Raw genomic sequence first — 17,104 nt, 5'->3', positions numbered from 1 at the left:
GCGGCGCAAAACTGCTGAATCCATTCAGCTGAGTGCTGCATGTCTGCCCGTATGTCAAAAGGAGACAAAGTGCAATATGTAGTACCTTAGTAGTTGGTGGTTGTAACATAAATATGTGGCTGTACACTTGCTTCCTCTCTGAGCTCTTGGAGTCTGTGCATTTGCACTGAACAACTTACGCCGCTCTTTTTGTGATCCGGCATGAAGCCCCATCCGTTCACGCTACTCTCCCTGTGCTGGAGTTAGCAAGGCTATCGTAGCAATAACTAAGTTATTAGGGCGAGGGTTCCAGTTGGAAATATCACCAATTGTCTATCTTAGGTGGTATTAGCCTCCGAGGTTTTGATACCTCCTTACAATCTCGCGTTGGTTTCAATCCTTTGTACATTTCATCACAGATAAACAGGCCGTAGTTCTGTAAATTGTTATCATAATAATGTATCAAAAAATGTAATTATTTCTCAGTATCCAATAATAAATCTGTGATCAAAACAGTAAAGCATATACAATTGGAGCCTTTGCATACTGGCATCCTATCACATTATCGTTTTCAGAAAGGGTTATACAAAGCACATCAAATCAGATTCACAGTTCATACCCCAGGGGTAAATTGAGTCCAAAAGGTCAATCCAAAGGACTTCCTTTTGTAGTAACCTTCTATATAGGTCCCCGCCCATGCTCCCCAGCCTCACTTGTTCTAAGATCAAGCATTTGAGTTGGGCCACTGTATGCCTTGCTTCCATGAATTGCATCGCTACGGGTGACTTGGAATTCTTATGCTCCGTCCATCATATTTTGGCTTTCCTCATTATTATGCCAACATAGTAAAATCCGCAGGGGCACTAAAGCGCATAGACTACGTTAATCGAGTCACATGTGCAGGAGTGCTTCAGCCAAATGGCTTTGCCGGAATGGGGATGTGTGATACTGTTGCCTGTTATAATGTTGCTGCAGTGCTGGCAGTTAGGGCAAAGCTGTGTCCCTTTATGTTTGCTGTTGCCTGCTTTGATGATTGGTATTTCAGCTTTCACCAAACTGTTCCATAGTGCCTTGCTATTCCGATAGGCAAAAGGTAGGGGGTTGTCTGAATAGTGGTTGCAATTGTGGGTCCATCTGCAGCATGGGCCAATTCTTCTTTATGATATTCTTGATTGTACTGCTCTGGATGAAATATGTTGTCACATAAACCAATGCCTCTACCTGTTTGGGGTGTTTGGCCGTTAAAAGGGTGTCTCTTTGTATTGTCTCCACCTTTTCAGCAATGTCAGATATGAGGGTTGTGTTATTTATTTCATTTATTTATTTGCATTTATAACGCGCACAGCGGCCCTGGGGCATCGTGACGCGGTTACAGAATATTCACTTAGGCATAGTATACATTATTGGGTACAGTATTACAAGGTTGCAGTTTAAGTCTTAGTCCGGTACATGGTATTAACAACAAGCGCACAGTTTACTTGTACAGATCAGTTTTCAGTGCTTTTCTAAAGGCCATGAGGGAGGGCTCTTTTCTTAGGTTCAGAGGTAGCGAGTTCCATGCTGTGGGTGCTAGAACTTAGAAACTGGACCCCCCAGCTTTGACTCTATTGAATGCAGGGACTGTGAATTGGTGTGAGTATATTTCACTAACAGATCTGAGGGATTGGACTTGGTGTATACTCTCTGCTAGGTATGTGGGGGCAGATTGGGACAGGCATCTATGCGTAATTGAGTGTTTTGAAGAGTATCCTTTCTCCGATTAGAAGCCAGTGTACATCCTTCCTAGCTTGGGAGATGTGCTCTCTCCTAGGGATGCTGAGGGCGGCTCTAAGCGCATTGTTTTGTGTGACTTGTTGATGTTCTTAGAGGACGTGCCTAGGAGGAGGACATTGCAGTAGTCCAGCTCTGCGCCTATAGTAACTCTTGTAATGTTAAGGCAGTTACTGGAAGAGAGGTGAGGTTTGACAGCGTTGATTTTGGTTGCGAGTGCTGCTGATGTTGTGCTATAACGGACTTGTCTGTCCATGGACAGAGCAGAGTCAAGGTATACTCTGTGTTTTTACCGCTGCAGAGACTGATCACAGTGTTTACAATGCTGAAATTACTATATCTGCTGTCTAGTTTATTCAAGGTCTCTTTGGGGCCGACCAGTAGGATTTCGGTTTTGTCCCCATTGAGATAGAGGCCGTTTGTTGCCATCCAAGCCTGTATGATTGCATAGGTTTTTTGTAGTGTTTTCAGGTCTAGTTCATAATCCCCTGATAGTGGGAGTAAGATCTGTGTGTCATCGGCATAATTAGTGAATGTTATGCCGAGTTCCACTAGGTCATTGAATAGAGGTAGTGTGAACAGGTTATAGAGGGTAGGGGACGTGCATGAGCCCTGTGGAACTCCGCAGCCAATGTGTGATGCGTCAACTGCTGCCTGGTCTGAGAAAACCCTCATGGCACGGCCTTCCAGGAAGGAGGTTATCCACTTGGTGGCTTTGTTGGAGAAGTGGGCAGTGTTTTTGAGGTGCTTCTCTAGGATCTTGTGATCGACCAAGTCGAATGTCGCCGACGGGTCGAGGAGCAAGAGAAGTGCCGACTTACCCTTGTCCATGTTCTTTAGTAGCTGGTTTTTCAAGTCCAGCAGTGCTGACTCCGTACCATGCCGAGGTCGAAGACCCGATTGTCTTTTCCCCAGAAAGTTGTGAGATTCTAGATAGGATGGATTTGCAAGTATGCCGCCTTATCTATAATTTTCAGTAGGAAAGGCACCGTAATGATGGGTCTATAGTTGTTTGGTATGTCTGGGTCAAGTGTAGGATTTTTAACAGAGGCCGGACCCAGGCTTCCTTGAGGGAGGAGGGTACTGAGCCGGTGGTGAATGAGGTATTAATAAAGGATGTGATGAAGGGGGCTAGAGATTCTACACAGTCTTTGATTATGTTGGCTGGGCAGATGTCACCCTTGCATAGCGATGGTTTTATATGCTTCATAATGCTTATGACTTCGGGTATGGAGACCTCTCTGAAGGCTAAGGGAATGTGTGGTTCTGTGGTAGGTGTGCAGTTAGGGCCTGGTCTAGAGCTGATGCGAGTTTGAGGCGCTACCTTGGGCAGGTTTATGAGATAAGCTTTGATTTTCTCCTGTAGTAGGTTGATTTTGTTTAGCAAGGCATGTTGGATGTCGTCACACCATTTTTGGTCCTTCGGTTTGCTGTGTAGATGTAAGGGGAGTGACTAGCTTGTTGAAGATAGCGAACAGTTCGATTTAGCTCTGTCGATTATCAGATTAAAAGCAGCTGCTTTTGCGGCTGCAATGGCGTTTTTGTAGTCTTTGGCTGTTGTGAGGTATGACTCCTTTGAGGAGGGGGATGGGTTAGATAGCCATTTGTTAAGGGCTTGCCTCTTACTAGCTTTGAGGTCTATAGCAGGAGTTGGCATGTATAGTTTCTTTTGCACTTTTTTTCTCTAGAGCAGCAATAGTGTCTACAGCTTCTTTAAGAGTGGCATTGTAGCGCTTGACTAATTCTGTGGGGTTGTTAGACATAGGTGCTTTTAGGGCTGATGCTTCTTTGGTGAGCATTTTCTTGGATCTTGCCATGGCTGCAGGCTTAGGGGGCAGTGTTGTGCTGTCATTTTGGAGGGTATGAGGAAGTGTATAAGATGGTGGTCAGTCCATGGGCGGGGGGTGTTTGAGCTAATGTCGAGGCCACAATTATGATCAGCAATCCAGTCGAGTATGCAGCCTTTGCTGCAAGTTGGGTTGTCCACATTTTGAATGAAGCCCAGGTCATGGAGGGATTTGGTGAAGGCTTTGCTTTTTTTGTCTTTGACGTCATTGAAGCCTAGATTGAAGTCACCTAGGAGCACGCTCTAGTACTAGTTTTAAGATTATTGCTTAATAGGTGAGATAGGTTGCCTTGGAAGTCCAGAGGTGGGCCAGGAGGGCGATAGACTAAGTGACGTGTGGCAGTGTCATTGGGGGAGAGGGAGATTTTTACCGATAGAGCATCGAAATTTTCAGAGTTAGCAGATTTGATTTGTCTCGCTTTTAAGGTTTCTATAACAATGAGGGCAACACCCCCACCTTTGTGGGTTGATCTGTCCTGTTGGAGAATAGTATATCCTGGTGGTAGAGATTGGCATAAAGCTGGTACGGAGGCCTCATGTAGCCATGTCTCTGTAATGGCTAGTATGTCGAGTTCCAGATCAGTGAAAATGTCGTGGATTTCTGACGCATGGGTGTGCATGGATCTAGCATTAGTGCGAGTTGGAGTTGCGTGGAGAGGTTGTTGTGTAGTTTAGGCTTGGTTATGATGATTGGTTGCTTATAGGAAAGGTCTTGAGTTGTAGGTGTTTGTGTGGTGGCGGTTGGGAATGAGTGGGGAGGTTTGGCTTGAGACTTGCGAGATGTTGAGGAGGCATGTGTGGGTACGAGAGCCCAGTCTGTGGTTCCTTAGTGGTAAGGGCATGGTGCGTGTTTGACTCGGAACTCCTGGAGTTGGTTTAGGTGGGGGGGGTGGAGCATGCGATGTGTGGCGATGTGATTTTCATAACAACAGGGCTGTGTATGTCTGTAGCTAGTGCAGGGAGGAAAGATGTGGGAGGGACCCCTAGGGGACATGGTGGATGGTGTGGCACTTGTGTGTTAGGCATAATGGGCGTATGCACAAGACATATAGGTTCAGGATTGTTAATGAGGGCCAGTGGAGGTGGGGCAGGCAGTGGTTGAGCGGTATAATGAAGGGGCCTGGCCCTTAGTAGTACTCTAGTTGGCCAAGATGGCATTAGTGAGCGCGATTGTGAGCTTAGGGTGCAGTGGGTTACAAAAGAATTTGTGCTGAGGCGAGTAGTAATATGCAAGATACAATACAACCCAACCGTACTGTGGCCACCCTAAATTTGGCCGCAGTGGAGCAGGCAATAGTAATCAGCAGGTTACAATACTGATAGCAAGGCTGAACAGTTTGTTGCAATATTAACAAAACATGCACCCCAAGCGGCACTGTGGCTAGCACGGACACAAGGTGGGGCAGGCAGGAGGTTACAGAGCTAGTAAGAGGGTGAATCAGTAATATGCGATACAGAACATTATGACTGACTTCTATGCAGGCTGTTGGTGGGACAGTCAGGCAGTGAGTTAACAGCGCATAAGCAATACTGGTACTATGCAAGATGAATATACGTACACTGCATCGTGGTTAGAATCATGCCAAGCTACAAATGCTTACAGAGGGATGCAATAAAAGTACAATATAAGTGCTACCGCTGGTGGTGCTGGCTGTAGAATATAGTATGTTGTGTGATTTTTTTTAGCAGAGGTATAACAGAGTCCAGAGCGTACCTGACACAGGATTGGATTTGTGCCTTCAAGTGTTCCTGATGACGTGACAATTCTGTGGGCTGGTAGATGAGCAACTTTCCCTCCGTTTGCATACTTGGGCACTGTCCGCGCACGGACAGGCATAGACAGGCTGAGCCTTGTAGGCCGGCTCACGCCTTCTGTCCTGGCAGGGGCCGAAAATAGTCATGTAGCTGTTGGTTGCTAGGCGACCAGTACAAACAAAATATCGGTTAGGGTGTGGCGGCCATTTTCTGATCGTGGGTCATCTCCACAAGGCCGTAATGGGGGTCAGAGGTGGGCCCAGAAGTGGCTGTATTAGCGGATCGGGGCACCACAGGGAAGTTGATGCCTACTGTGATTCCAGCAACACGGGATGGCTGAAGGGGTGAAAGGGTGGCTGCTCCTGCACTCAACGGGCTGTATGCTCCCAGGGCTGGCTTTGGGATAGTCGATGTCGCGGTGGCTGCTCCAGCAGCTGTCCTTGAGGACTCCTGCCCTGGTGGGGTGCTGTAGGCAGAGTGTGTAGTAGCTGAGATGTTGTCTTTACCGTAAATTCCCACATCCAAAAGGATGATAGCCGTTGTGCTGGTTGCAGTTGTGAAAGTAATCCTTGGATGCATGTCGTTCATCATCATCATAAAAAAGTCTTGTAACTCGTCCGCGGGGCCCGTCCAGATCCCAAAAACATCATTGATGTATCGTACAAAGATGGAAAGATATTGCATCCATCTGGGTCAAGTTAGTAGGTGCTCAATTTCTAAATTTAACATGTAAGCACCATTGTGGCTCCCATGCTGGTTCCGGATAGCTGTAAGAAGTATCTATCTTGAAATTTGAAGATGTTGTTCATCAGAACCAATTTTATCAGAGTGAGCACAAATCGCCTGTCTCCCTGGCAGTTCACCGATCTTAGTAACAACCACTCCACTGCTTCCAATCCTGCTTCATGAACAATGTTTGTGTAAAGCGAGGTCACATCCATTGTGAAGAGAATGTCTCTCCCTTTGACAAATTGTACTTCCTTGAGCCTTTGCAAAAAGTGCACAGTGTCCCTAATATAAGTGTCTGTGTCTTGGATTAGTGGTTGCAACACTCTGTCAAGGTACTTTGAGACGCATAACAAAGGCGGTGCAGCACACCAACAATGGCCGTTTATAACACGTTACCCTTGTGGACGCCAGGATTGTATTTCGGATCCCTATATAAAACTATAGGACCACAGCAGTGGACCCGCATAGCTATATTACACATTTAGCCACACCTGCATGCTTATCACAAAGGGAACATATAGTTAATAATAAACTATCTTGAACTCAGATAACTGAGCTTCCTGCCATCCAGACCTATTTTTTTCTTTCTCTTTAGAACACAGTGGTTTCTGCTGCATTTGACACGATAGTGGACCTTTCCCTGGACCGGCGAACACCATTCAGGGGACAGCCGGCTGAGTAGAAACCCCTCACAGCGGCTGGGTTATATACAGGAATGATTTAGACAAAAGGAGAATTACATCCCTGTTCTTATCATACAGGACTTCTGTTGAAAGAATTAGAAATTACTCACAAGGAGACTGAAGGTCAGTACCTTATCGCACATAACAGTTATACTTTACAACCAGTTGACATTTCACTAAGGTTAGCATTTTCACCAACTTACCCTGTAGGTGCAAATTCAAGTTTCAAGTAATTGCTATAAGAATAAGGAACAATATGCTCCAAGGCCCTGAAGATGGATTTGTGAAGAATCCGAAACGCGTTGGCAATTATGATCAATAGTGGAGCCTATTAGTATGATTACAATTGTTCTTATTTTGGAATGTTTTATGTTTTTATACGATGTTGTGTCGCTGTATGGCCTTAACATTTCAAGGCATATATTACGTTCTTACCATTGAATTTGAAGAATCACTTTTTCCTTCATGATGTTTATCATTAAGATCACACTTTCAAAAACTCATTAAAAGTCTGAAGGCTTTATTTTGATTGTGAGAAGTTTTCATTTACCATAAATGTATAAATAAGATGTAAACTCCAGTTTCTGCTGAATATTGAATACTTTTCATACAGATAACATTACAAATGTACTAGAGAGATCCAACATTTTGGACCTGGCCCTTAGACGTTTAGAAAACAATTTGGGATTTCAGGTCCCTTGGGAGTGCATATAAGGGTTACCTGTTGGCAACAACGGGTCTTGCTCGTGTATTTATTTTCAGTCTTAGGTGGCTTTGAGACTTTTTCCCCCTTTTGCACCTGAAATAACCATACAAGATAAATAAACTTGTGGAACAACCACACAGACACTGTAGACACATTAAGTTCCTGAACATTATCTTTATAGAGTTGTGGCCACCACCCCAAGCTTTCTGTGACTATACTATGTCATACAGGTGACCAGGACACGGCCATCGCTATTGGATCCAGTTCCTGGGGGTGGACCAGTGAGAGAGGATCATCTGGCTGGGGTATCCTTGAGGAGTGGACGTTGGACATAGACGGGTGAGACACAGTATCCCCCTTCTCATGACAACTTTTCGCCAACCTTACCCGTAGGATACACTAACACTTTACCCCACCCGCCACCCTTTTCCGGCGCGATTCGCATATTACAAAGGATGATGGACTAACACTTGAGCCATTTACCGGACATGTCCCAACACCAGGATCAGTCAAAGTCAGGCAATATATCAGACCTGCACACACATGACAGCCTTTGCCCTTCCCCACAGGGATAAAAGGTGGAGCACAAGACGAGCAAGGCACATACTGAGAGGGTGACAAGGAGAGAAGCAACCTTGCCCTTTTTCTGACCAAGGCCCGTGAAACCTCCGTAGAGGGAATCGTAAGACTGAAAAATAGCCAGCATGTGTTGCAGCAGAGCTCTACGGTACATGAGACCCTCCATCGCTGATAACCAAGCCGAGCAGAGATGCTGACTCCGTGGTACCAACCTTGTCTCTAAGGAGAAAGAAAGCCAAGCGGTTCATAACAGCCGGTGAGTCGATAAGAAACCAAACTGTGTTGAACGAAAAGTAGCAAACGGCTAATTAAACTTCGAAAGCATAAAGAGCAATTGTTGTAAAAGGGGGGAAACCAGCAACAGGCGTCCAGCACCAAGTGGGTGCTCACTCAGGAAACTCTGGCCGATTACCTAAATATTGAAACTACTGTAACCAGAAGGCCTTGAGAAAGGCGAGAAGGGGGGTCAAAGTGGTCATACAGGGGTCTTATAAAATCCTCTGTACAGTCAAAAGTCTTTGACCGGCAGATAATTGTGAAGCTAAGGGAAGTGAATCCTACATAAGAGTTTAATAAGAAAAGGTACGATTGACAAATGGGCAAGCGTGAACCCGATAGAGGGATGCCGACAAAAGGGGACAAAATATAAAGTCCCGAAATACAGTGTGTTGACAAAAGTGAATCCGAACAAGCGATGTCCACAGGGAACTGTGCAAAAGGATATTAAGATTTGTGAAGAACGCCATAGTAAACCCAAAGGAGGGAGGCGAACCGTCGAGTCAGATCTGAGCGTGAAAGAGGTGGATGCAAAGGTGAGAAGCCGACACCCCCCCCCCCCACCGACTGTGAATGCAACAAAGCCAAACTAGGCCAAAGTCAACCAGACAAAGAGAAGTTTATAGCCAAGATGGGTCTGAGCCCAGAAGAAGGGGAACCCCGGGTGGAAAACTATCACCAGACAGAAGAGAAGAACTTTTTGTTTACATACTTTAAAACTGGCAGGCCCTCGAAAGCACAAGAACATAACCATTTGAGGTTGTGGTATCAATAAGGAACTTACTATGGATCTGTGCCAGGAAGATGGGGATCCCGGGGTGAAAAGCATCACCCAATGTTTATGTGAAAAGGAACTTTGAACTCTTTATTTGATTATTTGAATACATTATGCCCACGGAGGCAAGGGTTTTTTAATAAGAAAAAAGAGACAACCACCGAAGGACCAGATTGCTGAAAGCGGAACTGTTAGCTTGTGCTGGGAAAGCTCGAGCGTGTGCTCTGCTCCAAAGTCCAACCTTATCCCGTCCTGAAAACATGGGGAAGGGGGACCCTGACTACCGCATCCTGACTTATGATTTGTGAACACTACCTTCCTTCTTAAGAAGATTATCCCACACTTGTATTTAGCGTAAGGATTGGCAATAGGTTTTTCTTATAGGTCCTTTTATTTGACACAACGCCACTAGGACTGCCTTATTATTATTTGATGGTTAAAGCTTGGTCCCATCGTTCATTTAGTTTAGATTAGGCATTTCTCCAACCTACCTTTGCAGTTAAATAAACACCCTTGAACTGTAATCACTTGTGTCTGTCTTTACTGTTGCCAACATGAGTTGCTCACACAAGACACTGAGCCTGCAAGTAAAAGGGAGGCTGCGGTGTAGCGAGGGAGCCGTGTCTCCAAGGAGCCAAACCAGGGACAGCTGAAGTTTGATGGCAGTGTCCAAGCCAGTGCTTGTTCCCTGTGTGAGCTACTGAAGCCCAGGTGTCTGAGGGGCAGGTGGTGAGACCCTGACATCAGTGATATCCCATTGAAGAACCTTATGCTCCCAAAATCGCCAAAATGCTGCCACGAGGAGCTAGCGAAGTGGGAGCAAAACAGGAATAATGCATTGTGGGACTTGGAGTACGAAGTTTGGGAAAACTGAAAATTAGAGACATTTCTTTAAGAAGCTGAGTGAGGCTGGGTATGAGAAGGAACAGCTCTTCTGAGGCTGATGCGAACCAGGCTGTGGGAGTTGGAAGGCCAACAGGCTGATCAACAATAGAGAGGATCGATAGAAAGCCAGGAAAGATTTCCAAGCTTTCGGGAAGCCGCGAGTGTTCGAAAAGCAGAGCCAAGCGAGCGGAGGAAAGAAACCTTCAAGGTGCCAGGAAACGCCCCACAACCCTTCCAGGTGAATGGCAGAGTTGGGAGGAGCAGAGAAGGCTTTGGTAACGGCCTTGAGCTGAGAGGAAAAGATGAGACATTCATTTAACACAACCGGTGAGTTATTGAGCACAACAAAAGTCGGGGTGATGTTAAAGGGAAAGTAACTGATTTGAAAGTTGAAGGTTGTGCATGTGCCGATAAAACACGAATGAAGAGAGCAATTGTTAAAAGAAAAGGATACAAAGTAGCAGAGTGGTCCTGCGAGAGGAAGTCACACATTTGAAAGTCTCTGTGAAATGTTATGAACTTTTGAAAGATATTACAAGCAGAGATCAAAGGAAAGAAAGTTAAATAAGAGGAAGATTAACTATGTGAAACACGCCAAGGGGGCAAAAGTAAAACACGCCAAGAAAGCAAAAGTTAAATATAAACAACTTTGCAAAAGTCCAAGAAGACAAGTGAAAGAGTTTAAGAACTACAAGTACCAAGAGGCATTGGTGCTGCAAGAGAAGATTGTGAATTGAAGGAATATGGCAAGAGGTTGCAGTGGTCAAGCAGAGGTCACTGTAAATACTGTGCGTAAGGGAACCTCCACGGAGTACAAGAGAGGATGAAACCCAGCAGAGGGAAGCCGGTGCAGAACTGTACGAAATTGTGTGATAAAGTGAAACCAGACAGGCTCGAGCCCAGTAGAGGGAAGCCTGTGCAGAACTGTGAGAAACAGAGCATATGAACCGAGTATTGATGACAAGGCGTGTGAAGCCTAAGGAAGTGATTGAACTACCAGAAATTGAAAGTCTAAGATTGAACTGTTGAACTGTACCAGTAAGCCAAAGTGTGCAAGCCTGATAGAACTGTGCTATCCACCTATCCTTTGTTTATAAGAGACTCTCTAGACCCTGTGGGGTTGAACCTGGTGAAGGGAGTTGGCACTGAAGCCCTTATGACATTTCTTTTTGACACACTATTTTCCTTTTTGTATTCCCTTAACACATGTGTTATCCTGAGGAGGGCAAGGTTAGTGTTTCTTAGTATAGGCCTTTTTTATTTTGACCAGACTGACTTGGACGTATCAGTTATTGTTTAATGGGCGAGATTACTCCCATTTTAGATTTGGGGCCAGTTAGGAATTCTACCATCCCAATCAGATTTGTAAACAAAGGTTTGTGAAACGTGTTTCTGTGTCTACTGCTCCATACCATGCCTTCCTCACAATTAGCACCTGCGGGAGAACACTGGACAAACTGTTATCAGAGCCTTTTATCATATCTATTTATCGGCGTCTCCATTCATGCAGCTAACTGTTTACATTTTGCAGACCCTGATCCACGGATTGTGAATTCTACTTGCCCGCTCGCTTTGTCAAGAAGCTTTTATGAAGGGCGAGCACCATTTGTTGGGGCTGTTTGAAACTTATATTTAACATTTACTTTGTCTGCAGTAAATGTAAAATAAAAGTGGTACTGTGAATGGCTGACCTCTGGGTAGCAGCAGAGTGCCAAACAAAGTGGTTTTGTATCGAGACGCACCTTTTTACAGAAAGCACATTTACATTTTTTGTCATCCGTTACCAATGGGTGAGTGCACTTAACTAGGTTACTCAACTTCCATGCTAGTGTAATGTTAAACAATTTGCAAGGCCTGACTCATCCCACTAATGTCTTACCTCAGGGGTACAAACAATACTGTATTGATGCTCATTTTATGTCTTGGGTACAAATATATTCATTATAAATATCAGTATAACATTGCTAATCAAATGGGTTTATTTGCTAATCAAGAAAATTCTAATTAGCAAACTCTGCTAATCAATTTTCAAAAACGAATGTATGCCTTGCAGTGTTAGTTATGTTGTGAGACACAACTGTACTGTTTGCACATTTCAGTACAGTATTAAAACTGGTCTATTACTGGTACTGGTGTGTGAACCTTTCACTTCCGTTGTGCTTACTTGTCATCATTTACTCAGTAATTTTGTTTACTTGCACACCCATTAACATTACTGTCAAAAAGGTACTCTTTATGTTAGCGTTTCTGATAGTTGGGATTGGCAAACATATTCCTTTCTCTTCCATGTACACTTTCTTTCTAATTTTAACAAATAAACAACGACAAAATATTTACTGTACCTTTTAGGAAATTGACAACTTTTCCCCATTTTCCTGCATCAAACGGGTGAAGCTTTTCCATACCCATGAATGTGATATTGTAATCAGAAGAATAAACTATAGGCCAGCATGTTGATGAAATCGTTTCATAAAGCAGAGTTCTGTGAGGCCTAAAAAACGAAATGATTGTTAAAGAGTCCTTCAATCTATGCTGTTTCAAGATTAAATGTGTCAAATGTATTAAACGTGTGTTACTTGTAAATCACATCTTTGTTCCAGAGATTCAATCAACAGTTTAAATTGTAACTATCAACATCTTACACAATAAATCCAGAAACAATATTTCACAGCAAATGTAATAAAATGCTAACTATGCATAGCTATATGGATTGCTAAACATGGTAATATAAGAATATTACTAAATCAGCAGATATTTCAGTTTTTACATTCAGATAGAGTACCTTTATGTGGGTTTTGTTAACTAAAAGGGCTCACACAGCAAAAATCAGAGGGCAAATCGAAATGAGCAGCATTGGCCACTGGTCTGCCCAGTTCTCCCAGACTTCCATACCTTGTTTCACTAGTTTTACCATTACATTTTTCTATAAGCTCCATTTATCCAAAGTTGCTTAAATACTTTATCACCACTCTATATCACCTTCTTTGGTCACACTCTTGAATTTAATACAGTAATCCCTGCCCCAATATATAAGGTGGATTTTCACTAGCGAACCTTACCAGTCTGTATAGTTTCTCAAAGCATGGATCAGCCCTAGCCTCCATTACCTCTTCTTTTTTGTTCTCAGAGAAAAAAACACCACTGATGGGTGTTTGTGTTTTTAAAAATAATGATTTACTGTTTTTCAAGACGAAAGGCTAGAGTTGCAAGGACTTTTAGTGACAAAAGGGGACATAAAAATCTGTCTGATGAAAATTACATAAGCCTATATAAAGAGTATTTAAGAATACATTAGTGACACATACAAACCAGAATCTTGATTAAAACGGCAATCCAAAGGGGGAGTCTCTCCCGGTGAATTCCCACTTGCCTATGCCCATAGGCAGGGTATTGCGGAACAGGCTCACCTCCCTAACCTCACATGGGGGCTTCCCCATGGGTGGAAGGGACCAATTCCCTCAATTGGTCACAGTACACTATTCAAAGTGGCAGGGAAGATAATTCATCCTCTGACAAAGACAGGGTATCACAACATTAACATAATGTTACCAATCTTAATCCATCTAGGTGAAAAATATAAGGCAACTGACGATGGTAAAGCAAAAGTTGAGAGCACATGGGAAGTGTGGGATTTAATGACAATTAAGGCGAAGAGCCAATACCCAAATGAAGACGTTACTCAGTTTATAGATTATTTCCTCCGCACGTTACAAGGACACATAGCTAATTGGGCTGCGGTAGAGATTACTTCAGAAGTTATTGCTGGCTCCAAAGTATATGGATTTAATGTAAAATTGGGTTTGGGGGATGACTTATCACAGCAAACCACGTACCCCCAAGCATAGGGAAGAAGATTTTGATGCCAGTGAGGAGGAAGATCACAAACGCGCAGCGGCCTGAATAACAGATATTAAGGAACTATTTCCGAAGAGACCTCCTCTTCAGTGCTTAGAAGCATACGTATTTAGAAAGGAGGATACAGCTCATTCTTTTATGGATAAATGTAGATAGGCTTTTGATGCTGCAATGGGTTAATCTGGTTCTGCAGATAACTCAAAATGTCATCATTTTGTTTTGACTCATTTTGTCAAACACCTTCCAGAAACAATAACTATCAAACTTAAAGCCACATTTGGAAGGGAGGGCTGGGACTTTGCGACCACCTGTTTGCATGCTCATCACGTCTTAAAAGGACAATTTAAAAACAAAAGAAAAAAAGAGACATTTAGCACTTCAGGTACAGTTTTATGAACAAAGTGAAAATATATGTTTCCAGCAAACTGGACACCCAAGTGGCAGGCGAAGGGATGGGAGAGGACATAGAGGAATAGAAATGGGAATGCCCCCCCCCTGGACACCTATGCAGCCCCCGCCCTAAGTACCTTGGGCACCTTTGGGTCCTCCATGGTTTAACATAGGGGGAAAGAAAACACTGCGGGAGGGAAGGGGAAGAGGGCATTGGGCTCGTAATTGTACAGCGGTCATGGCTCATTCATCATCCCTTGAAAAAATCTCTTCCCCCAACCCTTTACTTCATCCCAGATGCAAGCCACCGCTAAACCTGGATACCTTCCTGTTTAAACAGACATGAAAACGAAGAGGCCCCTAGTCAGCGCCCATATTTCTGAAGATTGTGATGGACACCCAGAACTCGTGTCTCACGTAAGGTTGAGGGGAATTATAGAATTGCATTAAATTGACACAGGGGCAGCAGGAGCACCCTAAAATATGTCCAGCCTTTTTCTTTTCAATTCTCACCTGGCACAGTGTGCACAACGGTGGTAGAAGGGAATAGTGTATAACTTGGCTTTTACAATGCCCCTTTCAGTATCTCTGGGACCATTAACATGCAGGCATCAATTTTTAGTTAGTCCACTGTCTATGTTATTCTAGTCAGTATGGACTTGCTGTCAAGGTGTTGTGTCATGATAAAAGGCACACCATCAAACTGTGTCCGGAAACATCCGCAACAATACCATTCATGTTTTTTCAGCTGATCTCGCAGAATTGCTCACCACTCTCTAGCGTGGTATGATTTTAATGTGGGCAGACCTAAGAGGGTGCAACCTGTTGAAATAATAGTAAATCAAGGTGCTGTGCAGCCAGGAAGTCAACAATACCCTCTTAAGACTGAAACAATAAATGCCTTAGTGCCCATCATAAACATTCATCTTCGAGCAGGCATTTTAAAATCATGCTGCTCTTTGTGCAACACGCTGGTGTTGGCCGTGCGAAAGGAATACCCTACTCAAGTGAGAATAGTACACGATATTGGTACATTTACCAATATTGTGCATCTATCTCTGAAAATCCAAGTAGTTATAACGTTCTCAAACTGTTATTTCTCTGTAATTAATTTGGCTCATACATATCTCTTGATTGCAGTGCATGACGAGTCACAATATTCTTTTTCTTTTTGTTTCAAAGGAATCCAACTGTGCTGGACTGTTGTAGCACAGGGCTTTGTACATTCACCAACTTTGTTTTCACAATTGTTACACCAGGCGCTCGATTGTCTGGGCTTGTCACCACAGACAACATTCCTAATGTATGATGATTTGTTAATTGGTTCTCCCGACGAAGACATGTGCTGAACTGACACTCGGGTATTATTGCAGGTGTTGGCTTTTAAAAGTCTCAAGGTAAAGATGACCAAGACTCAGTTTGTGTTACCACAAGTCACATACCTGGGTCAGGAAATAAGGGCTGGCCACTGCCTTTTACCAGCAAACAGAATGGGTACTGTAGCCTCTATGCTTGTCCCTGCAACTGTTACCAATCTATGCTCAAAGTTGGGTTTGTTTAATTTCTGTCGAAATGTGTATTCCTTCAAACACAAACGTGATCCTATTCACCAACCCCCGAGTTGGCATCTGCTTTTGAGCAGCTGAGGCTCTCTAAGGGGCTACTGCTTTGGGTTTAGCAGATTATGAGGTGCCCTTCAGATTGTATTGCTCTGAAAAAGAAGGGGTGGCGTCGTGGGTGTTAGTGTAGCTTGATGGAGTAAAACTAAGACCCACAATGTATTTGAGTGGAAGATTGGGTGCAACTGAAAGGGCCCTCCACCACCCTTTTTCAGATCTGTAGCTGCTACTATATTGTTGCTGAAAAAGGGTTCCGATTTTACGTTGGGTCATTGCGCAACGCTCAGAGCCACAGGCAGTACGCACTTTCCTCACAAGGACAGGCACACACCATTTAACATATTCTATAGGAGGATGTGTTGTTGAACAATGAAAGTTTCACTGTGGAATGGTCCCCTGCTTTGAATGTGTCCACACTGCTCCCTGCAAATGATTGATTCTATGCCCACACAAGATTTCCCTGTAGTGATTGAAGAAAAGGCTGGCCCACGTCTGCGATTGCATTGCACACCTCTTCCTACAAGAATGGTGCCATTTGTCGAGGGCAGTGCCTTGGTTTTGCCCATTGGTCAACATATATCTGCATTTTCTGCTGTCCAATTTGTTGCCCAAGACTCGTTTTTTGTCTTCACCTATTAAGCCTTGTGTATCTGCTACAAGTGGCTGAATTGTGTAATTTAATAGCTGCATTTAACATTGAAGCCTCCAAAACAATCACTGTGTAAACAGATTCATCATGCAGATATGGTGGTCGTCATGCCTTGCATTCTCTATGGGCCGAGCAATGTTTCATTACTACAGCAGGCACACCCATTAAATATGCCCCATACATTATTGTCCTACTGGATGCACTTCAATTGCCCGTTGAGTTGGCTGTGGTACACTGCCATGGACATCAGAGTGGCACTTGAACTATGACAAAAGGGAACTGCATTGCATACCAGGCAGCCAGAGCAGCTGCATACGAGGTCGCCATTCAGTCAGAATTTTCAAATGTTATGTTATTGGTGCCATCCTCCGCTGAGGGGTCTAAATCATACTCTAGATGCATGAATCAAACAGATATTGAAATGCTGAACTCTCTCCCAATGTATAGGCTAGACACAATGGTGGGTTTTGGGTACTTTCATCATCCTCTGGGTTATATAGGGTGAACCTATGAGTAGGTACTTGAAAGGATTCCAGTCGGCAACTGGAGTGGGGGAAAAGTGTAAGCAACTGTCAGGTGTGTACGTTCTACAATCCTGGAAAACCCAT

At 43.8% G+C, this 17,104-nt stretch overlaps 1 protein-coding gene across 3 annotated transcripts in view; it reads right to left on the bottom strand.

Moving 5' to 3' along the window:
• The window catches only part of HDAC11 (histone deacetylase 11), an 810,750-nt gene that overhangs the window by 719,564 nt on the left and 74,082 nt on the right, over positions 1-17,104 (bottom strand). For all 3 annotated transcript variants that reach the window (XM_069643979.1, XM_069643981.1, XM_069643980.1), the window contains exon 2: positions 12,326-12,474. In XM_069643979.1, the coding sequence (XP_069500080.1) occupies positions 12,326-12,474 (149 nt within the window). The remainder of the gene's footprint in view (positions 1-12,325; positions 12,475-17,104) is intronic.

Source organism: Ambystoma mexicanum, chromosome 2p, assembly GCF_040938575.1.
Source record: "Ambystoma mexicanum isolate Mex_15411 chromosome 2p, UKY_AmexF1_1, whole genome shotgun sequence".
Taxonomy (NCBI): Eukaryota; Metazoa; Chordata; class Amphibia; order Caudata; family Ambystomatidae; genus Ambystoma; species Ambystoma mexicanum.
Note: the sequence above shows the minus strand (reverse complement) of the source record. Positions and strands in the feature narration are given on the sequence as shown.